The sequence below is a fragment of the Leopardus geoffroyi genome, chromosome B1 (genome assembly GCF_018350155.1).
Source record: "Leopardus geoffroyi isolate Oge1 chromosome B1, O.geoffroyi_Oge1_pat1.0, whole genome shotgun sequence".
Classification (NCBI taxonomy): domain Eukaryota; kingdom Metazoa; phylum Chordata; class Mammalia; order Carnivora; family Felidae; genus Leopardus; species Leopardus geoffroyi.
Window position 1 is genome coordinate 126,590,008 of NC_059327.1, and position 24,907 is coordinate 126,614,914.

A 24,907-nucleotide genomic window follows, 5' to 3' on the forward strand; every position below is an offset into this window, starting at 1 on the left:
CAAATATAGTGAATTAAAATGTAAGTTTAAAAAAGTATAAATCCCTAATTCTGAAAACCAACAAGAAGAATGTAACTTTTTATGTATCTTCCTAGATCAAGTTAATAATTCCAAAGGGACTACTACATCTGAATTATGAAAGTATTAAAGGCACAGGGCAAGTAGGAAGCAGTATTTGCTAGCTTACATAAAACTCAAGCTTGGATTCTTACTTCTTTTGTGTCTTAACACTTTCATGCAGACTATGAACTCCTGAACACCCTGCATCCTAAAATAGTCAGGTCTTCGCCAGTCACGGACAAGTCTGTATATGTGTGGTGGTGTATGTTAAAATACATGCCTGAGAAAAAGAAGATGATCCGATCAAACTATAATGCTGTCACAAATACACCTAGTTACTCTTTATCAACTGGTATAGCATTACTAAGTTCTTGGGTAACACAAGCTATATAACATCACAAATGAAAGGATCTAAGATTCAAAGTCAGAACTTCAGGGGAAGTAATGGAATCCTATGACAGATTCAGAACACACTAGTAGGTGTTGAAAATTCAATCAGCCCTTTCAATGCAGTTTGGGGAGGGCTATCCATTCCAAACTACATTACTCATCTGATATACAAAGGTATGTCTAATACTTATTTAAATAAATGGCTTCCAAGTGTTTTGACTACTAAAACATAGTAAGAAACACTGTGACCCAAAATACATGTTTGTATACTTACTTCCATGCATGTATAAACTAAAACCACATTTTCCTAACATGATACCTACCCTTACTACGTAAAATACTTAATATATTAAAATATTCTTATATCTTCTATTTTATTTCATTTATTTTAAATTATTTTTGAGAGAGAGAGAGAGTGAGTGTGTGTGCAGAGAAGGGTAGAGGGAGAGAGAATCTCAGGCAGACCACACTCAGCACAGAGCTGGAAAGCGGGGCTTGATCCCACGACCCTGGGATCATCACCCGAGCCAAAATCAAGAGTTTGGATGCTCAACTGACTGAGCCACCCAGGCACCCCTATTTTATTCATTTTTTAATGAAAATACTGGCTATGATCCATTAAACTGATTTCATGATCAACCAAGCCAGTTATAGACTGCAATTTAGTAATTTTTATCTCATCCTTCTCACACAACTTTAGGAATTATGCTAAAACGACATCATTGATAAGAGTCACTATTTGAATGATTTGGGGGGGGGATCTTTATCCCCCACATTAGAGCACAGCTATAAACTATCAAGAGAAAGAAGCCTGAAGTTCTGTGTGAGAGAAACCAATGCTTTATTCTGAGTCTACCCGCCAGCAACTGGCCTCTCCAGCTTTTGCCTCCCCTTCACTGTAGTTTTCATAATGTGAAACTACACAATGTGTAGTTTTCACAATGTAGTTTTCACAGGTGAACGGTGAAGAACATGAGAACCCCCAATGAGACAGCTCTCCCCTTGTAAATCAAATAACCTTTTCATTTGCATTAGAAAGCTCTTAAACTTATCAAAGAGTAAGAATAGATGCTGAGGTGTTTTTGTTTTGTTTTTCATGGTATACTATTAGGTAGAGTGGAATACAACAATGTGCATGGCTGGGCATTTTACATTTGTTTTACAATTTTTACAAAATAGTGTAAAATAAGTAACTTTTACATTGCATAGTACACATTAAATGCCACTTTGCAGCACCTAGAGCAAGATAAACAGCAAGAGTTCTGCAAATATTTTCTAATTTGAGCTAAGCATCACGATATAATTCAACTATGATTCACAATGGCAAAATGTGTTTTCTTATTATAATATTAATGCTTTCTAACGTTATATAATGTGTAGTATTTTATACTGCTATAGTTTGGCTCAAATTAAATTCACTTGTATTTTCGTAAGAAGTACAGTATTTTAAATACTAACCATATGAATCATGATTATAGTTGTGTTATTTGACTGCTTTGATTAACTGCAAATTACACTCAGAGAAGACAGGATTCTGTTGCCCTCTTGTGGTAATTTTGCTGTAGTGTATTCTCCAGGAGTTCTACCTCAATTGGGATTTTTTCTTTTCACTTTAAAAGAGTGGTTATTTTAACCACAGTTTCTGAATTTCCAACAGCAGTACATATATTTTCTGCCCTCTGCAGTGCACAAAGTTAATGTTAGTTTCTACCTCATATAGTTTTCCCCTCATTTTTAAGAAACATTCTCCTGTTCCCTTCCAGTTACTACACCAAAGAGATTTTTCTTAAAATTACTCTCTATATTCTAATGCACATACCAATCATAGATAAACTTCAAGTAAGTGGTAAATAATTAAAAATGTATGGGCTGGAGGCGCCTCGGTGGCTCAGTCGGTTGAGCATCTGACTTTGGCTCAGGTCATGATCTCGGGGTTTTGGAGTTCAAGCCCCACATCGGGCGAGCAGCTGTCAGCCTATCAGTGCAGAGCCCGCTTCGAATCCTCTTTCCCTCTCTCTCTGCCCACCTCCACCCCCACTTGTGCTCTTTCAAAAATTAAAAAAAAAAAAAAAAAAGACATTAAAAAATTAAAAAAAAAACAACAACAAACTATGGGGTTGAGATGTCGGCATTTTCCCCCAAGAGAACAGGTTTTGCTAAATCAATTAACAGTCTAGAAATTTCAGAAGCTAATGATATCAGACTGAATATTTTAAGTTTTTTATTTTTGTTTTTTTTTTAATGTTTTTTTTTTTAACGTTTATTTATTTTTGAGACAGAGAGAGACACAGCATGAACGGGGGAGGGGCAGAGAGAGAGGGAGACACAGAACCAGAAGCAGGCTCCAGGCTCTGAGCCATCAGCCCAGAGCCCGACGCGGGGCTTGAACTCACGGACCGCGAGATCGTGACCTGAGCTGAAGTCGGACGCTTAACCGACTGAGCCACCCAGGTGCCTCTGAATATTTTAAGTTTTTGAAAGTAAGACGACAGTCATTTCTTTAAAATAGTCCAGACCAGGGGCGCCTGGGTGGTGCAGTCGGTTAAGCCTCCGACTTCAGCCAGGTCACCATCTCGCGGTCCGTGAGTTCGAGCCCCGCGTCGGGCTCTGGGCTGATGGCTCAGAGCCTGGAGCCTGTTTCCGATTCTGTGTCTCCCTCTCTCTCTGCCCCTCCCCCGTTCATGCTCTGTCTCTCTCTGTCCCAAAAATAAATAAACGTTGAAAAAAAAAAATTAAAAAAAAAAATAAAAATAAAAAATAAAATAGTCCAGACCATAAGCAATGGCCTATTTGTTGTTTCCCCTCCGACAAAAAATTTTAGCTTATCCTTGCAAAATTAGTAACACATAATAATTCAAAACCATTCAAAATGACACTATGAAATAAATTTTAATATAAATAATTAGTATTTGTCTAAACATAACTTATTAATAATAAACAAAGTTAGTGTCTGATATGTTTAAACACTGGAAAATTACAAATCAAAAGACAGAATTCCTAAATTAACTAAAAAATCACTCTTACAACTGTAAAATGAGTCTTAAATAATAATAAATGATCAATCATTAAAGCAATTCTTAAAATATACATATATATATTTAAAAGCAGACCCTTGTATATATTCAATCAATACTTTTCCCAACACTGATGAGGAAAGGCTAGAATTCAGTAGCAGTCTAGGTAAAAAGCACATTCTCTAAAGAAGGACTAGAGCATTCTAAGGCAAGGTAGCATGGCATGTGTCAGTAACTTGAGATGCTTTAGTAAGGCTACGGCACAGATTACAAATTGGAAGCAGTGGGAGACGACACTGAGAAGTTATCAGGAGCCAAAGTGAAAGTGGACTTCCGTGGTAAGTTAAGGGATGGAGAAACACAGTAAAGCATCTGCAACAGGAGAGGAACATGGGCAAGTCAGAGTTCTACAAAGATATCTGCTGCAGTATGGAGGACAGACTGATGGGGTGAGAAGAAGACAGGGAAACTACTTACAAGCTGTTTGCAATGACAAAAGCTCGGACCAAGGCAATGGCTCTCACCACAGAGAGGAGAGAAGAAACTTGAGAAATACTAAGACGTAAAATCATTAGGTGTTAGTTACTGTGAAAAAGTGGGGGTAAGAGGTGGGAGGTCTCAAGATTACACTGGAGCTTTGGTGACTAGTGGATGTACCATCCCCAGGGTTAGGTAATAATATTTCTGGACATGCTGCATTTAAGGTGCCACATGGAAACAGCAAGTAGGTCAACAAATTTGAGGATATGGAGCTCAGGACTGAGAGGACCCTAAATTATCAGTGGCTAGGTTGTAAAAGGAATCTGGATGACAGATGATCCAGGGAGTGTAAAGAGTGAAAAGAGACGAAGGCTGAGGGTTTGGAACTAGAGGCACTTAAGTATATGATCCCATCTTCTTGTTAAGAGGAGTCCTTTAGTCCTGTAACTATCACTTTTATTCATTTTAGGAGAAACAGGGGATTATTTAGTCTGCCTTGATTTTACAGATCAGAAAACAGAGGGTCAAAGAAGTTAAGTGACTTTACTTAAAGCTATTGGTAGAAGTGATTGAAAATTCAGGTTTCCAGATAAAGCCCAGGTTGTTCCCTCTTATTATTTGAATGCTCTCTCTCTATAACAAAATGAGGGATAAAAACCACATGATCATCTCATTAGATGCAGAAAAAAGTATTTGACAAAGTTCAACATCTGTTCATGATAAAAACTCTCCACAAAGTAGAATTATAGGGAATATACCTTCACATAATAAAGGCTGTTTATGACAAACTCAATGCTAACATCATATTCAATGGTGAAAAACTAACAGCTTTTCCTCGAAGTTCAAGAACAAGACAAGAATGTCCACTCTCCCCATTTTGATTCTACATAGTACATATCATAGTCCTAGTCACAGCAATCAGACAAGAAAAAGAGATAAAAGGCATCCAAATTGGGAAGGAGGAAGTAAAACTGTCACTATTTGCAGATGACATGATAGTATGTATAGAAAAGCCTAAAAACTCCACCAAAGAACTCTTAGAACTAATAAAAAAATTTAGTAAAGTTGCAGGATACAAAATTAATGCACAAAAATCTGTTGCACTTCTATACACTAATGAACTACCAGAAAGAGAAATAAAATAATCCCATTTGCAACTGCACCAAAAATAATAAAATACCTAGAAATAAACTTAACCAAGAAGGTAAAAGAACTGTGAACTCTGAAAACTATAAACGCTGATGAAAGAAACTGAAGATTATACAAACAAATGGGAAGGTATTCTATATTCATGAACTGAGAGAGTTACTATTGTTAAAAATATCCATACTACCCAAACAATCTACAGATTCAATGCAATCCCTATCAAAATCCAAATAGTATTTTTCACAAAACTAGACCAAACAATTCTAAAATTTGTATAGAAAAAGAGAAGACCCTGAATAGACAAAGCAATGTTGAGAAAAAGGAGCAAAGCTGTAGGTATCACAGTCCCAAATTTTTTTTAAGTTTATTTATTTATTTTTCAGAGCAGGGGAGGGGCAAAGAGAGAGGGAAAGAGAGAATCCCAAGCAGGCTCTGAAATGTCAGCGCAGAGCCCAATGTGGGGCTCGATCCCATGAACCATGAGATCATGACCTGAGCTGAAATCAAGAGTCAATGGCTTAACTGATTGAGCCATCCAGGTGCCCCATAGCCCCAGATTTTAAAGTATACCACAAAGCTATAGTAGTCAAAACAGTATGGTACTGGCTGGCAAAAACACAGACACACAGATCAATGGAATAATAGATACTGATCCCAGAATTAAACCCATACTTATATGATCAATTAATCTACAACAAAGGAGGCAAGAACACACAATAGGGGGAAAGATAGTTTAATCTCTTCAATAAATATTCCTGGGAAAACTGGACAATTAAATGCAAAAGAATGAAAGGGGACCACTTTCTTATACCACACAGAAAAATAACTCAAAACAGATTAAAGATCTGTGAGACCTGTGGGGCGCCTGGGTGTCTCAGTAGGTTAAGCATCTGACTTCAGCTCAGGTCATGATTTCACGGTTCGTGGATTTGAGCTCCATGTCAGACTCTGTGCTGACAGCTTAGAGCCTGGAGTCTGCTTCAGATTCTGTTTCCCTCTTTCTCTCTCTGCCCCTCCCCCTGCTCATGCTCTGTCTCTCAAAAAATAAAAAAAATGTTAAAAAAAGTTAAAAAAAAAAAGAAAAAGATCTGTGAGACCTGAAACCCTAAAACTCCTTAAAAAACACAGGCAGTAATCTCTTTGACATCAGGCTTCACAACATTTTTCTAGTTACATCTTCTCTGGCAAGGAAAACAAAAGCCAAAATAAACTATTGGGACTACACCAAAATCAAGGAAGGAAATCATTAATAAAATGAAAAGGCAACCTACTGAATGGGAGAGGATATTTGCAAATGATCTATCTAATAAGGTGTTAATATCTAAGATATATAAAGAATTTAAACAAGTCAACAGCAAAAAACAAATAATCCGATAAAAAATGGGCAGAGGACTTCAATAAAAATTTTTCCAAGAAGACATACGGATGCCAAGAGACACATGAAAAGATGCTCAACATCACTAATCACCAGGCAAATGCAAATCAAAACCACAATGACATCTCACCTTCCACCTGTCAGAATGGCTAAAATCAAAAAGACAAGACATAACAAGTGTTGGCAAGGATATGGAGAATAGGGAACTCTTGTGCACTACTGGTGGGAATGCAATTTGGTTCAACCACGGTGGAAAAGAGTATGGACATTCCTCAAAAACCTAAAAATAGAAATATCATATGATCTAGTAATTCCACTACTGGGTATTTACCTAAAGAAAACAGAAATATTATTTCAAAAAAATATATGCAATCCTTTTGTTTACTGTAGCATTATTTATAATAACCGACATGTGAAAGCAGCCCAGGTGTCCATCAACAGATGAAAGGATAAAAAAGACGTGGTGTGTATATATATATATATAATAGAACTCAGCCATAAAAAAGAATGAGATCCTGCCTTTTGGTAACAACATGGATGGACCTGGAGGGTTTTATGCTAAGTAAAGTAAGTCAGAGAAAGACAAATACCATAGGATTTCACTTATGTGTGGAATTTAAAAAAAAAAATGAATAAACAGATAAATAAACAAACAGAACCATAAATACAGAGAACTAAATGGTGGTTGCCAGAGGGTAAGGGCACCGAGGGGCTGGGTGAAATAGGTGAAAGGGACTAACAAGTACAAATTTCCAGTTATAAAATAAGTCACAGGGATAAAAAGTACAGCACAGGGTATCTATGGTCAATAATATGTTATATGGTGACAAACGGTAACTACATTTATTGTGGTGAGTACAGCATACTGTATAGAACTGTCAAAACACTATGTGGTACAGCTGAAAATACATAACATTATATGTCAACTGTACTTAAATTAATTAAAATTAAATAGAATTAAAATAAAATAAAATATGTGCTCTTTTTGGTACTGTAACCTTCTTGCAATTCTGCCTCATAAATCTTCAGAGGACAAGAAGGCAAAGATTCCTTCTTCAGTGGTTGATGACAATAAATGCTTCTGTTGTTGTTATTTTGTATATATCATCAAAACTAAAATGCTGTATTTCCAAGGCTAAACTTCCATCAATACAGTTCGTTAGTAAGACCCCAAGTTTACAATTCACACATGTTTCTTGAGTAATCTGGGAAACAAAGAAATTGCTATAATTATGAGTAGCAAATGGCAACTCTATCAAACACACACACAGAACGTTTATGAGACACCTCAGAGGAAACTAGCTATAGCTATTCTATGCAGTCCTTTTTAAAGCTGAGATGGTCAAGAATGGGTTTCGCCAGTGAATTCTATCATACGTCCTAGAAGATATTTTCATAATTACACTTAAGAAAAACAAAAAGCAAGAGATTTCTTTGGCCCACCTGCTTGGTTTGGCTGTTGCCAGCTTGGAGATTTGATAACGTTGGTGGATCCTGGAGGTTTGAAGGCAGCAGCAGTTGTGAGACCAGCCACCCCTGGTCTAGTGGCCGCTGGGCTCTCCTGTCTCTCAGGCATGCTCCGAGCTGAAGCTACTGATGGGACCAATTGCTGAGGAGTCTCCTGGGTGTTGCTAGAAAGGAAACAAGGAAACGCTTTGGTGAAGTGATAGCAGTCTGACTTAGCAATAAGCCTTTCTTTTCTCAATCTATTAAATCTCTAAGGAAAATAAAAATATTAATGGATATTTTAAAAAAGAAAACCATGACTGAGGGACCATCTTTCTTTGAAACAAACAAAACAAAACAAAACAAGAAAGGAGGAAAGGAGTCAGATTACATTTGTTCACTACTTTGCAAATTCTCTTTAAAAGGTCTACCAGGAGAAATTAGGCTATTAAAACATTGTTACACCCAATCCCTTCGAAAAAGAAGCTATTTCTCTCTTCCTATTCTTATTTCAACATTTCAGAAGAGTCATCTGGATTAAAACAATTAATTAGTAAAGAATCCCTGATAATCTCTATGAAATGGCATAAATATCTCTTCCCCCTCCTTCTCACATTCTTCTGGAGTTTTATGAACTAAGTTTTCCTGACATCTTAACAGTCACTCTTTTCACTCACATACTTAGTCACTTATTCATTCATTGAATAAACATTTAAGCACCTATTACATGCCAGACATTGTGCTCAGCACTGGCCACAGAGTGGTAAACAAGAGATAACATCCCCTGCTTAATAGAACATACAATGTTGTATGTTCATAACACAGATAAACAAGACAAACCGCCACTGTCCTCACTCAAAGTTATTTACTTGCTTAACAGGAGGCCTCATCTGTGCTGGTTCCAGTTTGAGTTAGAAGACCATATGGCTTTTTATTACCCTGTCATTTGTTATTTATAATTATATATTGTCATTTCAAAAAAAATCATTTTAAGTAGCTCAAATTATAAAATATGTACTTTGGAATGATATAATACTATAGCAGTTCCTCTCAAGTGAAGTATCACAATAATAATTATTGTAACGACAATAAGAATACATTATACTAACTTCTGAACAAAAATCAAGGTACTGGTTGCTTAAATAATTCCATGCACAGAAACTCAAGTCCTTCCATAACTGAAACAAACAGCTGGAGGAATAGATCAATAAAGATAGGATACTAATTAATGACCAGTGAAATAAGTGCCCTTAATTATACTGCTTCGGTTGAGATTATTTCAATGAAAAGAAATTTCAAATTCAATCATGACCACTCTACTACCATTCTAGGGGCTCCTGGGCAACACTCCTGGGGTGGTGTGGGTGACTTCAGTCGATTGAGCATCCAACTCTTCATTTCAGCTCAGGTCAAGATCACAAGGTTCATGAGATCGAGCCCTATAGCCTGCTTGAGATCCTCTCTCCCTCTTTCTCTCTGCCTCTTTCTCTCTCTCTCTCTCTCTTCCTCAATCTCTCTCTCTCTCTCTCTCTCTCCTTTTCTCTCAAAATAAATGAGTAAACTTAGAAAAAAAAAAAAGAATACCTAATTTTTCCAACGCTCTTGAATCTGGGATGAAAACTAACAAAGCAGACCTGAAACTGCCTAGTCTTAGGAAGGCCACTTGTAAGGTTGGCCTCTAACTGGCATTTGAGAACTAGGCCGGTAAACAGTTTCCTACAATCATATAAAACTTTTTTTCTAAAAGATAAGAGTAGCTCACTGTGCCTAAACTGTATAAACAACATGGTTTATGCTGAACACCTGCTTTCCTTCTGAGAGTCTGGACTTACAGTATAAACTAGGCACAGGGTGACAAAATAAGGAGCCCCAATAAAAAGTTTGTCTTGGGCGCCTGGGTGGCTCAGTCAGTTGAGCGTCTGACTTCAGCTCAGATCTGACTTCAGGTCATGATCTCATGGTTCATGGGTTCCAGACCCAAGTTGGGGTCTGTGCTGATGGCTCAGAGCCTGGAGCATGCTTCAGATTCTGTGTCTCTCTCTCTCTGCCCCTGTCCTGCTTGCCCACACTCTGTCTCTCCCTGTCTTCCTCTCTCAAAAATAAACATCAAAAAAAAAGTTAAAAAAAAAAAAAAGTTTGTCTTACATACTCAGTTTCTAATGAGCTTTTCCAGTAAACAACATTGTGCACGTTTTGTCACAGCTCACTACTATAGGAAGGAACACATCCTGTGTGACCTCACTGAGAAAGGACTTTTGGAAACTTGAGTGTCTTTTCTTCTGGACTTGATCCCATGTACCCTTTCCCCTTGCTGATTTTGCTTTGTATTCTTGTACCATAATAAATCTTAGTCATAAGTACAACTATATACCCAGTTCTGTAAGTCCTCTAGTGAATCATCAAACCTGGGGGTGGTCCTGGGGTGCCTCTGACACTAAACGGTTTTGAAAAATCATACTAGAGCTAGTTTAACTTTCTTGAAATATCATTCCCTATTATTGTTCTCTCAAATTCAAGTGTAACAGAGCCATCACCTTCTTTATTTTTTAAAAAAAATTTTAATGTTTCTTTTTGAGAGAGAGACAGAATTGAGTGGGGGAGGGGCAGAGAGAGGAAAACACAGAATCTGAGGCGGGCTCCAGGCTACGAGCTGTCAGCACAGAGTCCAATGCGGTGCTCAAACTCACGAACCGTTGAAATCATGACCTGAGCTGAAGTCGGACGCTCAACCGACTGAGCCACCCACGTGCCCCTAAGATGTTTAAATCTTAAACAATACTCTTTAGATACAAAGTGTGAGCAGGAAATTATAAAGACAGACCTTATAAAATTCTAGGGGCACCTGGGTGGCTCAGTCAGTTAGGCATCCAACTCATGATTTTGGCTTAGGTCATGATCTGATGGTTCATGAGTTCCAGGCTCTGTGCTGACAGTTCAGAGGCTGCTTGAGATTCTCTCTCTCTCTCCCTCTCTCTGTCCCTCCCCTGCTCACTCTCACTCTCTCTCAAAAATAAATAAACATTTTAAAAAGTTCTAAATTATAAGAAAGAAAGCTGTTCCATTTATGTTTAAATTCAGGACTGTCAGCAGAGCTCAACATTTCCAGGGGAAATAGATCTCTACTTAAAAAATTTAATGTAGTAATGAAAGAATATTAGGTTTTATTGAGACAATCATATATCTGAATAAATAATATTTAGGCCCGTAAAAAAGCTAACTTCTTTTTTCCTAATTTTTAGTATTAGCTACTACTTAAAGAAAATACATAAACAATAGGTATCGTTGTACTGAAGATTAAAGAGTTAATAAAGCCACTGGCTATATTATTTTATATTTGGGAACAAAATGTTATAATAATCACTAACAGAAAAATATTTTGAATTAATGACTAATTTATTAATACAGTGCCATGATTACTTAGATTAGTATCTTATTTCTGAAATTATGACTCATATATATTTTTTCTAAATTTAAGTTGTTGAAGATATACCTATATTCTAAACAAAATTAAAATGCCTTCTAAAAGATTCTAATAAGCAAACCAGAATAAATCATAAATACCTTTAGCTAATTCCACAGAAGCTAAGGATCAAATATAGTCATTTTTACTAGTCTGTCAAATAAATAAGCACTGAAATATTAAATGGAAATGACTTCCATCTCAAGAATACCAAAGTTTTTGTTTCATATTACAAAAACTCAACACAGAAAAATACACTAACAGAGCAAAGGTTTCTTTACAAAACTGACCTGTTGAGAAAAAAGAAAAAGGAAGAAAAGTGAACTTTCAGTGTCTGGAACCTGATTTATTTTGAGTTTACATTCCTTTCCCACATTTGTTTAACTATTACAACAAATAAATTTCGGCTGCAGATTGACAACAGTTGGAATTTTTGTTTATTTTCAACGGAAAAACTGTTCAAAAAATACTCCTGAGGTAAACTTTATTCTAATTATATATTTAATTTTTTTAAAAAACCCAACCATACATCACAGGTTTAATTATCAATGTTTAAACTAAACAGTTTTTGGCTAAAGTGTTACCAAAAAATTAATATACTAGTAGACTCTGAAGTAGTAGGAAAGGAATATTTCTGGAAGGATCATCATCATTATAAGCATTCTTCTGCCAAAACTCTAAAGAAGGACCTAGACAAAGAGACAAGCCATGAGCCTCCTTCCTTCCTGAATTGTGTTTGCAAGAAATTTTTTCCTAAGCAAAATTTTTTACCTTAAGACTTTTTTGTATCAAAATTCAAAATGCTGAATATACTACAATAGAAAGAAACAAGTTTGGTGGTATACTACACTTTATTATAATTTTAGAGATTATTCTCTTAGAAAAGGAAAAATAAGAGATAAGACATGTGACTGTCCCAACTGCTTTTTTTTCTCACTTGAGTTCACTAAGGTCTCCTCAGAGAACCAAATGTTCCTGCTGCTGTAGAATGCCAACTCACTTATCTTGTTGAAAATCATTTCCCTTCCCAAATACCGAAATATGTTTAGTTTGTGCCTATTGCATGGATAGTATCAGTCAGCCCATTACTGCATGCACATCTTTTTTGTTTTTTAAACAACAAAATGTTTTACTTGAAGGGAAAACTATCTAGGATTCACTTATTTCAGAGTAATCTATCTCTACTTAAAGACAGACTGCATGTAAAAGCTATGTATGAAAATGTTATAAAACTGTCCTTGTTTTTGCAATGGTAAATGAAAAAAACATTAAAATTCTCTCATCAAGCAAGGTTTGCAAGAATTTTAATGTTATTCTTTTATATTAAATAGTGAGTGCAAAATAACTTACTGGAATATAAAGATAAGGGCTGACTGAGCATGGCACTAATGAAGGGAATATTGTCTCATAACTAGTATTTTTCTCCATCTTATTTCCATTTTCCCCATCCCATCTCCACTTGATAACAATCAAAACATATCATTGGTCACTTAGTTTTTTAAAAATGCAATAGGTACTTTTCTGGAGAGAATATCTAGAACATTCCATTAAGTTCTCTAAGGGACTTTTTATTCTCAGTGTGGTCAGTAGCCTGTCTCTGTACAGACAGAGTTAGCTCTGATGATGAAAGATTTCTGCTCAATTAACACTCACAATTCCACAAATATAAAATTATTTGGGGAGGTTTTTTTTCCTTAGAGAAAAATGGACAATGATCTCTCTCCCTCTATTTAAACATCCTCCTAAAAAGTCATATAATTAAGTATATTGAAAACCTCCATAGCAGTGGATAGGCTCTAAACACATAATCAGTGGATGGCCCAAATCATATCAGGTTTTTACTGATTATAGTCATAGTTGTATACCCCATCATTAATTTTATGTTCCATCAGAAATGATTTTATACAGTTATTTCATTAAGATTACACCTTTAGTGAACACTTGGGATATTTTTATTTTTTATATTATGCCTAATAATTTTTGGCATCATGGTTAAGTTTAGTAAAAAAATTAATTTTGTGTTTCAGAATTTCCCAGATATGGTGAAACTGTTGTTTGCCCCAGTAAAAACTTCGTATTAAGTACCATAGGTAGTAACCAATCAAAGTGAATTGTTTTATTGTTCTTTTTCATTTCTGCAAAAGGTACAAAGGTATATCTTACTAAACATCTGATTATTCTAGTACAGCTACATGCACGCAATAAAAGGGTTCCACTATAATTTAAATACTTGCAAAACTACTAATAATTTCATACCAACATCGAATGTGCTATTAAAAAATGTCACAAGGGGTTAAAAGGAAAGTTAATGACCATGCAAAATAACACGCTTGTGCAATAAGCATTGCACTGAATTTACAGTTAATTTAAAACTGGACACAAATCCGCTCTAGGACTTTCTCATCTGGCTTATTAATATAGTGGTTAAGTGTTAGAGAGAAAGCAGTATATTTCACAGCAAACCACCACTGTGATATGCACTGCCACAGTACCTTGCTTCCTTAACATGGATAGAGCCAGTTGACTTCCTGGAGGCCTGGAGGTACGAAAAAGCTAAAGGCTTGGAAACAGGGCTGATGCAAAGTGCATCCAGGAGTGTGTGATATTTAGCAGGACTGGAGAGCCTGGTGAGCATTCAGAAAGAGGTTTAAGACGAAAAATCACAGGACCAATAGCAAAAAGTAGTTTTTACAGTCTATGATTGGAAAACATTTTCAGAAAGAGCTACAGACAGAAGCATTTTACAGACAGGCAGAAAACACAAAGCAGTAGAAAGAGGATAAAAAGAAGGGCAAAGAGTATTCTATTATTTGACTCATTCATATGGAAATGACTAGATTTTCACCAAAGTTTAGATTGAGACAATCTTTTAGAAAGCATGTAAAGCTATAAAGACTACTAGACATTATGTAAAAACAGAATCTCACAAAAATAAAAAGTTACTATTCTTTTTGGGGGAGGAGGGGTGTTAGAATAGTTTGACTTTAGATCACCCTCAAATACAATCAGTTTGTGGGAGAAGAGAATACCAATAGAAACTTAAAATATCTACTGATAGTTCATTCTGTTCCAGATTATGAAAAACTAAAAATTATACAAACCCCACAACATGCAACTGAGAAGTATCCTAGACAAATGGCAGTAATGGAAAGAGATGAACAGGTGATTTAAAGAAAAACCGGTAACAGGGGTGCCTGTGTGGCTCAGTCAGTTAAGCGTCCGACTCTTGGTTTCGGCTCAGGTCATGATCTCACGGTTTCATAGGTTCAAGCCCTGCCTTGCCCTCCATGCTGACAGTGCAGAGCCTGCCTGGGATTCTCTCTCCCTCTCTCTCTGCCCCTCCCCCCCACTTGTGCTGTCTCTCTCTCTCTCAAAATAAAAAAATAAACTTAAAAAAAGAAAAACCAGTAAGAAACACTGTGGGAGAGATCTATGACCCGGGTAAAACGTTCACAACACAATCAAGGTCTCATACGGAGCTGTGACTGTTTCAAGTGGCTATGTCTTCTTTGAGGGGACCTGTAAGGCTGTGAAAAGTGTTGGAAATCACACAAGACACACCCTGCACATAAAGCTCTACCTGGTTTTTGCAGCAAGAACAGCAGACACAGTAGCAGCTGCGCTGCTCAGAGCCGCAGCACTGTATCTAGCAGGAGAAGAGAAGGTAGAAAAGTTTCGAAAACCTTCCAAAGAACTTGTTGCCACACTGCTTGTGTTGCTGCTTAAATTGATAGGTAGGGAAGGGGAAAAAAAGAGGAGAAGAACAAAAAGGGAAAGTGAGAAGAGGTAGCATAATAAAGGTAAGATAGTAAACATTCTACATTAATAGACATTATAAAGGTACAATACAGAAGTGTAACAGAAGGTCAGGTCATTTATTTACTGTTGCTATGATTTCTCACGGAAATTAAAATTTGATATATAATCCTCCATAAAACTGATTTTTGAGATACAAATGCTTTTGAATGTATTTAACTTCTGACTCTAATCCTATTTAAAGTTAAATCAATATCATACATCACACATGTGAGGATTGATTTGTCAGCATCTAAGTAGAAAATAAATCTAAACATGATGTTTTGAATTTCTGTAAGCAGAGAAAGGAAGGTTATGTCGATTTCTCTAAAAAGCCTCTACGTAAAGAGCTTTACCTTAGAGATGATATACACCCAGAGCCTGACATTTTAATGAGACTGTGCTTTCAAGAGAAGCAGGTACAACCAGCTGCCTATTCAGAAGCAGCAATACATATTAAAAGGAATAAGAAATAACTTTAAAATATTGAGAATGAACCTCCTTGGGGAAGAAAAGCACCCCTGTAAAATAAACAGCACAGTTTAAGTGAATATGACTAAAACACCACTCTCCCTAATGTTCTATACTCCTATTTTCAGTTAGCTCTGTCAAGACTCAAAAATGCTGGTATAAAATTTTATTTCCAGAACTCTTATGATTAAAATAATAATATTTTCCTTTGGTCTTTTAGAAAAGGTCAAACACCTGGACAGGAAATAACATTCCATCATTAGGGCTGTGATGCTTTTCAAGTTGGTTATCAACTTGAAATTGAGAATTTCTTTTTTATTAAGTAAAAAGAAAATCTAAAATGCACAGCGTGAAACCTATGGTCTCTCCTCCTCCTGTATGCGTGCAAGTTACTAATAAACATTCTCACCATTCTATGATCACTTTTTTCACAACTGGTGGCAGTGGCCACCTCCAACACAAAGCAAGTATGTGCCAAACAACTCAAGTTAATGAGAGCTCAGGTGTCTGAAACTGTCTTTTCTCCTTGTCAGAAGGATTTGATAATCCATTATTCCTAGTTCCACTGGCTATAACTTTACAAACCGTTAGAAAGCAAATTAAAGAGCAGTGGCAAGCCATTTCTAAAAATTATACAGAGTTGTTTAAGTATAATGTTTTCCCAAGCCTATAATTTAATTGAACTGTAGCGCTATGTTTTAGCAACTGTCGTGAATGGCTAGAAAAGAAAGAATGGGGCAAGAAAGAGAAAAGAAAGATGCTATTAGTGTCAGAGTAGGGTAACATGAGTGTCATGCAATGTGGACGAATCAAGTTACCAAATGCCTCAATTGTGAATTTCTCGATTACTCTGCATCTTTCAGGCAATGGTTACTACTTGGGGGAAGTAATGGAGAATAATAAGAAACTTAAGTCTATATAAAAAAGAAAAGGAAACTGTAATGAATTTCTTTCATGGCATTGTATCATAAATATTCATATAAAAGGACTTAGCATGAGTTCAGTCCTGTACAATCTTACAAGTCACCTCAACATCTTTAGAATACGTGTGGGCACCCAGAACATAAGATCTCTAGTACTCCTATTTTAGAAGTGATGCTCTAATTCAGTAGACTTATAACAAACTCAAGGGAGCTGACTTTCCAAATCACAACGAATAAATAGAAGGCATAGACCCCAACTCTATATTTATGTTTGAATCTGAACAAAAGAGAGAGAGAAAGAGAGAGAGAAACATAAAATCAATGTAAAGCGGTGTTCCACAGCTGAGCGCCAAGCTTTCTTGTCTATATATTAATGATGTCAGTTCTGTAATCTACGATCACTTGTTCCCTTTTAGTCCATTTTAGTATTTAATTGCACCATCAGCATTAAAATTTAGACATACAAAAAGGAAAAAAAAACTCTACCTAGAATATATAGTCACTTTGGAGAGTGTGGCTACTTGGCTACCAATATGTAAAACCTGAGGTGCTGCAGGTCGGGGAGGTCCACTCCTAGGTAGGTCTTCCCAAGAACTGTCAAACCTAAGTTTTCAGAAGGAAAATAAGCAAGGCAAAGGAAATATTAAGGAAAAGTACAGACACTTATCATCTATCCACCTTTTAAGTACACTGGTTCCATTTGGGAAAAACTCCAGCTTTTTTGTTCTTTAACTTCATATCTGCAAAAAGTTAAAACCAAAACCAACACCCTCACCATCACCAAACAGAGGCTGTCCTCATCCCCCATTTTTTTTAACATGGCTACCTCCGTGTGGGAGAAAGGTGGATGGGAATTCCCACACACCTAGTCCCAACACTGTGTATTGCGTACTATGTAGGTATCGAATACAAAGTACAAAAGACTATGTACTTTGCATGCTTCAGGGAAGTTAGGCTCCACAAAATTAATTCAGTTGCCCAATATCATATACCTAGTAAGGGTCAGGCGGAATTTGAACCAGGTCTGTCTGTACTATTTCCACTACATAATTCTTTCCAGCATCTTGTGGGGTGGCTGTCTGAGTAGGGCACTGCAAGAAAGCAACTAAAAACATCCTATCAAGTCAGAATGCTGTGCTTGCAGATCTGGAATTACACAGATGTTTATCTCCATGGAAACAAAGTATTTTATCCAGTCACACAACAAATGCTTGCATGCAATTGTGTTGCTTTATTTTTTACTTTGTTTTTCTCCTGTCCGTACCATTTTTTCTTCTGAATGCCAGAATTAAATTTTAGAAGAACTATCACCAGGTTAAAAAAAAAAAAAAATGAAAAATTCAGTGTGAGGCTTGAAAGAAGAAAACACAATGTGTAACACTTTGGGAAGAAAAAATAAATAGGAGAAATACAAAATTTCCCATTGTTTAAAAAAAAAAAAAAAGAGCCTGTGAATAAAAAAATAGGTCAGTCGTGTTACATGGATTTTCAGAATAGAAAATGGAACACTAAGACAGAAATAGAAAGGGAGAGAAGTTATATTCCCACTTTTTATTTAGCATTGGTCATACCTTTACCAGAGTGCTGAAAAACAAGGTAGACAACTGAAGAAAAATGTCATGGTAGAATCTGAGTATCATTTAAGAGACAGAGTAGAAATGTTAAACAATAAGAACTGTAAATCCTATACCAGGGGTCAGCAAACCATGACTATCAGACCAAATAAATTAAGAGTGGTTTTCATATTTTAAAATGCTTTTTATAATTTTTTTTAAAATTTATTATTTATTTTGAGAAAGAGAGAGAGCACACGAGTCGGGGAGAGGCAGAGAGAAAAAAATCCCAAGCAGGCTCCGCACTGTCAGCACAGACCCTGATGTGGGGCTAAACTCCTGAACTGTGAGATCATGACCTGAGCCAAAATCAAAATGCTCAACTACCTGGGCCACCCAGGAGTCCCTAAATGGTTTTTCTTATTTTAATGAAAAGAAGGAGCGCCTGGGTGGCTCAGTCAGTTAAGCATCCAACTTCGGCTCAGGTCATGCATGATCTCCCAGTTCACGTGTTTGAGCCCCATGTGGGTCTCTGTGCTGACAGCCCAGAGCCTGGAGCCTGCTTCAGATTCTGTGTCTCCCTCTCTCTCTGCCCCTCCCCACTAGCACTCTGTCTCTCTCAAAATCATGAACATTAAGAACATTTCAAAAAACTGAAAAGAATAACATTCCATGATACATGAAATTCAAACTTCAGCTCTCAGATAGTTTTAATGAGCTTTAAATAAAGCTTTATGGAAAGCAGCCAGGTTCTCTCATTTACATATGTCTAGGGCTGCTTTTACACTACACACACAGGTTAGCAGCTGTGACAGGCCAGATGGCTCACAAAACCTAACATATTTACTATCTATCTGGATCTTTACAAAAACAGTTTGCTGACCCCTGTCCTAGAGATAACATCTCTACACAGCTACCAGAGCAAACTTTTAACAACACAAATCTGACCCTGTCTGTCGCTGAGCAGCACTGCTCTAAAGACACCTGTGGTTTTGGGCTCCCTATTCTCCAGTAAGAGCTTCCTTTCTGCCCTGCTCCAATCCAACTGCTTTTTCCTCTCTTCCTGAGAAAGGCCAAGTTTCTCCCCACCTCTAGGCCTCTGCACAGTCTGTTGCCACTCACTTTCTATACCTACCTCTCTACCATACCTTCACTGGGCTAATTCCTAAGCGTGCTTCTGGCCTCAGTTTAAATGTCACCTTCTCAGGGAGGTCTCAACAATTCCCCAAATCACCTTAGGCTGCCCAGGTCCTATGCTTTCAAAATACCCTGTACTTTTTCTTCACAGAACTTGTTACTAATGAAATCATAGAGTCTGTGGGGTTATTTGTTTAAATCTGGATTCCCTCATTAAATTAGAAGCTCCCTGAGGTTAGGGACCATTATGTTTACTGGTATAAGTGAAGTGCTTACCACAATGTAAACAATAAATATTTGTTGAATAAATGCATGAATGAAACTTACTGTTTTCAAATACAGAAGTCACTTACAATATACATATATTTCTTAGAAAATACTTGTACCTTCTAAAGACTATACAGCAATCAGGTTAAACAGGTACTATAATACTGCCTAAGCAAGAAGGGTCACATCATCTAAGAAATTACTAGACCTCTAAAAGTATCTTTAAAAATGCCCTTTACAAGAAATTACTAGACCTCCAGAAGTATCTTTAAAAATGCCCTTTACAACATAAAGAACTATCAGTAGTCTAGAAGAAAAAGAGAAAACATAGTTATAAGGAATTATCAATGTCTACATACGACTATATTAATGAGGACAGGTAAGAAAAGGGATAAGGTGGAGTTTGGTCTTCCAATACCTCCATGAAATGTGCTGATCGGAAAAATGAGTGCCAACTGAGAATAAACTTCACATAATTCATGAAATATCTTCTAAAGCCACATTTCCAAGTTGCCAAACAAATGCACTTGGCAGGTTTCCCATGAGTTATGCACACCTATTTCTTTGCTTAGCCAACCTCTAAAACTACTAGACCTAAGAAAATCTTGAACTACCTCATTTAATATGGAACAGACATCAGTATCTACTCTAATTCTGCCATCCCCTAATATTTATTTCTTTTAGGATTGGGAGGAAGCTCTAATCCATGTCACCTCTGCAGCAGCCAAAGTTCCTGCTTTGTCTGTTACTTGAGTTTTCATTTCTTACCAGAGAGAGGTATGAAGACTTAAATCCTTCCCAGGTATGTCTGAAGAGTTGGGCTTGCAGCCTTTTAGTCTGCTTTTCTTAAGAAAACTGAACAAAGAGCCATTTGTGCATTATCTTTCTCATCAATTGTGTCTTTCTTTGCATAGTTTCGACATTGTCTCTTTCCATGCTTTCTAATGGGGACCCATGCTAACAATTTGTCCAGGTGTGAGGCTGCTCATCTTACTACATTCTGCAGGACCAGGGAATGGACCTCTCTTTCTTTGCCCCAGTCCAGACAACTACCCAAAAGCAAGATCCTTATGCTGTGTATTCCACCCCCTCCCTTTTTCTCAGGGGCTTCAATTGATCTATTTCCTTTGCATTTTCCATCTCCCTCTCCACTGCATGCTTTGAGTCCCCATTCAAAACCACTATAGTACAGGGGCGCCTGGGTGGCTCAGTAAGAGTCCGACTTCAGCTTAGGTCATGATCTCGTGGTTCGTGAGTTTGAGCCCCGTGTCAGGCTCTGTGCTGGAGCCTGTTTCAGATTCTGTGTCTCCCTCTCTCTCTGCCCCTTACCTGCTTGTGCTCTGTGTGTGTGTGTGTCTCTCTCTCTCAAAAACAAATAAACATTAATTAAACACAATAACAAAAACAAAACACTGTAGTATAAATCCCAGTGCAATTCTTTCTGCCCACGGATCCTGTCCCTGTACTTTAATAAAATCGCCTTTTTGCAAAGGAAACAAAACACCAAAAGCCCAATTATAGAATAATTTCTCCTAAAAAAAAAAAAAAAATAATAAAACACATGAACAACAAAACTACCTTTCCCTTCCATTTTCCTATTCCTATTAAAAGTCAAGCCGAATGATAGTTTCACTCCAGCAACTCTGTCTCCATTTCCTCACCTGCCTGTCACTCTTTAACCACCTCAAGTGGGCCTCATCCTCCAAGCTTTATAAAACCGTATTTTTGTCAAGGTAACTAATGATCTCTCTGTGGCTAAATTCAGTTGACAGTTTGTGTTCCTCGTTTTCTTTTTATTGTTGTAAAAAACACAACATAAAACTACCTTCTTAACCATTTTTAAGTGTACATGCAGTTCATTAGTCATATGTATATTCATTGTGAGATAGACCTTTAGAACATTTTTATCTTGCAAATCTTAAACTACAGCCATTGAACAACTCCTCTTCCCCACCCCCCAACCCCCTGGCGACCACCACTCTACTTTCTGTTCTGTGAATCTTCTTTAATACCTCATATAGGTAGAATCGTACAGTTTTGTCTTTTTGAGTACATTCCTCATTTTACTTAGTCTTGGTATGAAACCCAGCTGACCACTCCTTCTCTTCTCCTGTCTTCTGTACCTCAATCGTACCCACTTGCCTGTCTTTAGTACTATTTTACTCGCTACTCCTAGAAGCCCGACTCACTGTCTTCCTCTTTACCTCATCCCAACAATCTTTCTTGACTTTAGTGCTGTCACGTTGAATCACTGAAGAACCTGACTTTGGCTTCTTCACTTCATTGATAATTCTTCTAAGGCTAAATCTTAGGCCTGGAATATCTCAGCCATGCACTCCAGAATTCATAGCCTCTATTTTTCATCAAAAAGAATAATACACCTAAAATCTGGATTTTAAGCACCTCTTGGTTTTGTAACTTACTCCTCTACATCTTGAGTCTATTAGCTTCTTTACTATACTGAACTGACATTTACCACAGACTCTTACCAACTGAATTAATCTTTACCAAATTCACACAATCTTAGCAGCATTTCTCATCAATGCAGCATCAACCCCTGCCCCTCAGTATTTCTACACTCTTGTCAGCACTTCCTCTAAAATATACACCCATCCAACTCTCTCACTCTCCATTAATACCTCCTTGGCTTAAGCTCCTATCATCTCTTGCCTGAACTAAGGGAATTCACATAACTAGTCTGCTATGCTCATTATTTCTCCCTCACAATCAATTTTACATAGTATTCAGAGTGATCTCTTTATGATTAAAATCCTATATTGGGCTTTCTGATTAACTGGGATAAGAATCTAAATCCCTTAACACAACTTACAAGGCAAAAAATGATCTGGTTTCTGACTACTTCACTCAATCTCTCATCTCTCTCTCCTTTATTAACAATGCCCCGGGGCACCTGGGTGGCTCAGTTGGTTGGGCTTCCGACTTCGGCTCAGGTCACGATCTCACTGGTTGTGAGTTCGAGCCCCATGTTGGGCTCTGTGCTGACAACTCAGAGACTGGAGCCTGCTTCAGATTCTGTGTCTCTATCTCTCTGTCCCTCCCCCGCTTGTGCTCTGTGTGTGTGTGTGTGTGTGTCTCTCTCAAAATTAACATTAAAACAAAACAAAACAAAACAAAACAAAACAAAACAAACAAAATGCCCTAGTCACAGTGGATCTCTTTCAGTTCCTTAAACACACCATGCTGAATCCTGTCTCAGGGCCTTTGCACTTGCTATTCCCTCTGCCTACAGAGCCTATCTTCTCCATATTTGCATGGCTAACGCCTTCAGGTCATTCATGTTTCAACTCAAACACCTTCTTTTTCCCTAACTAGTGTGTAATGACTTCACTCCTCTCTTTCCCTCATTATACTCGTCATATTGTCCTATATTATTTCTTTATAGAATAACATCATAACATAAAACTTTATTGTTTATTTGCTTTTTTATTGCATGTCTGCTCCATTAGATTGTAAGTCCATGACAGAACCTTGCCTCTGTTATAAACCAAGCATCTATAATAGGGAGTGGCACACAATAAGTACTTCACAAACACTTGCTGGATTTATTTATTATATGTGTATGTAATAAACATTAGCTGGGATCACTAAAGCCTGAGACTAAGTGAGGATGTTTGGGAAAGAAGAAGACACAGCTGTAGATTTAAGTTAAGGAAAAGTCCATATTATCAGGTGAAATCAATCACTCATATCTGCCTCATATCTGGACAGCTTAATTGTCCCAGGATTTTTCAATTGACTTTCTTGGGATTACCTACATAATTGTCAGACATTAATCCCAAGGATTAAATATGATATGACAGGTGAGATGGTGAGATTTTACAAGTGTAGGATCAAACTATTGCTTGCTTTATAATTTTAAGAACCATATGACATGACTAACTTTTATAGGGTTTATTTTCTTCTAAAATCCCTAATATTTTTATATTTGTTTTTGCTAACCTTATCCATCCCCTATCACAAATTCTCTCCCAGAAGAGCAAAATTATTTCGTCTAAACTGCACATAACCATATTAAGTTTCTTGTTCTTTTTTCTACTACATTTGGTCCATTTTCCAGTTAAGGTATAAGTGAGCCATACCTGTCGACCTCATGATATCCACAAATTTAGGCAGCAAGCTGTAGAAGTCCTCATTCAAGTCCTCATGCTTTAAAACAATACCTTTGATTCAATTCCTTCAACTATTATGAATCCAAAAATTTGATAATCATTAACCTCATTAAATTCAGTGATACCTTAAAAAGCCTTTCTTTCATGACTTGTTAAAATTAACATTTCCCGCAATTTATTGAAAATGTGTTAAGTTGGCTGTGATTTGTTTCTTGAGGACTTAATTCTGGGTCTTGGCAATTCTGTCCTTTTCTGAGTGCTCACTAGCAAGGCTTTACAAATGTCTCCTAGGACAGGAGGAGTTAAGATGGTGGAGAGGTATGGGGAATGGGATTTCCCTGGTCCCTCAAACCTGGCTGTATTGAGGTCAGCTTGGAACCCCAGGAAATCTATCTGTGGAGGGAGATGGCTTGGTGGCACAGAGGCGCATGTACGCGAATTGGGGAGATAAAACGGCACAGGCACAGAGGGGAGGGATCCTCTTCTGTGGAGAGACAAAAGGGAGAGAAAGAGAAGCTGTGGGTCATGGTATTGAGTTAGGCCAAGGGAAGAACTTCTCCAGACCATGGAATGGGGAATGAGAATAACAGAGAGTTGCAGTCTCTACTTTGCAAACAGCCTTAGGAGCCAAAGATGGGGAGTTTTCAAAAGCGCCTGACTGCCATGTGCGTGTGCCTGTGGGGGAGGGGAGCCAGCACCTGGAAGCCAGCCCCTGGGGTGCTGTAGTGATCTCAGGAGAGCACTGGGAGAGAACAGTCCCCTCCCTCAAGTACTGTGGGAAGAGGCTTTATTGCCCACACCAAGGGCAGAAGACCCTGCAGGCACCAGCGATATCAGCAGGGTGGAATGGTGCTACTCCAGAACTGGGTCCCGGTGGTGTGCGATTCTTTAAGACATTGTTGTTTGAATCCCAGCCGAGTGGCTACAAGATGCGGGGGAGACTGTGAAGCAGGGCAAGCCAGCCACCTGTGCTGCTCTGTGAGGGCTGCCGGAAGAGTGTGGTTTGAGACACCTGGTCTGGGGAGGAGAGACGGGGGTGTTGCCATTTTTCCCCCCATCACCAACATGGTGGCACTTCAGGGAACAGGACAGCAGCCCCCAGTGGAGGTGGGACCTGATTACACCAAACCCCACTCCTCCGTGCCTGGTAACTGCTTATCTACTGGAGCGGTATTGACACTGAGTGACCCAAAGGCCTCTCCTCCAGACCAGCACAGTCCCAGGCACCAACAGACAGCTGTCCTGCAGTTTTGTATGTTA

At 37.7% G+C, this 24,907-nt stretch overlaps 1 protein-coding gene across 24 annotated transcripts in view; it reads right to left on the reverse strand.

The window, feature by feature from the left end:
- The window catches only part of PDLIM5 (PDZ and LIM domain 5), a 221,141-nt gene that overhangs the window by 44,646 nt on the left and 151,588 nt on the right, over positions 1–24,907 (reverse strand). For 9 of the 24 annotated variants that reach the window (XM_045472522.1, XM_045472606.1, XM_045472588.1 and 6 more), the window contains 4 exons: positions 17,047–17,163; positions 14,952–15,092; positions 13,864–13,995; positions 7,909–8,096 (listed from right to left, as the gene is read on the reverse strand). In XM_045472522.1, coding sequence (XP_045328478.1) covers positions 7,909–8,096; positions 13,864–13,995; positions 14,952–15,092; positions 17,047–17,163 — 578 coding nt within the window. Of the gene's footprint in view, positions 1–7,908; positions 8,097–13,863; positions 13,996–14,951; positions 15,093–17,046; positions 17,164–21,782; positions 21,789–24,907 lie in introns of those variants that run through there. The other 15 variants (XM_045472623.1, XM_045472655.1, XM_045472648.1 and 12 more) reach the window with 4 other exon arrangements.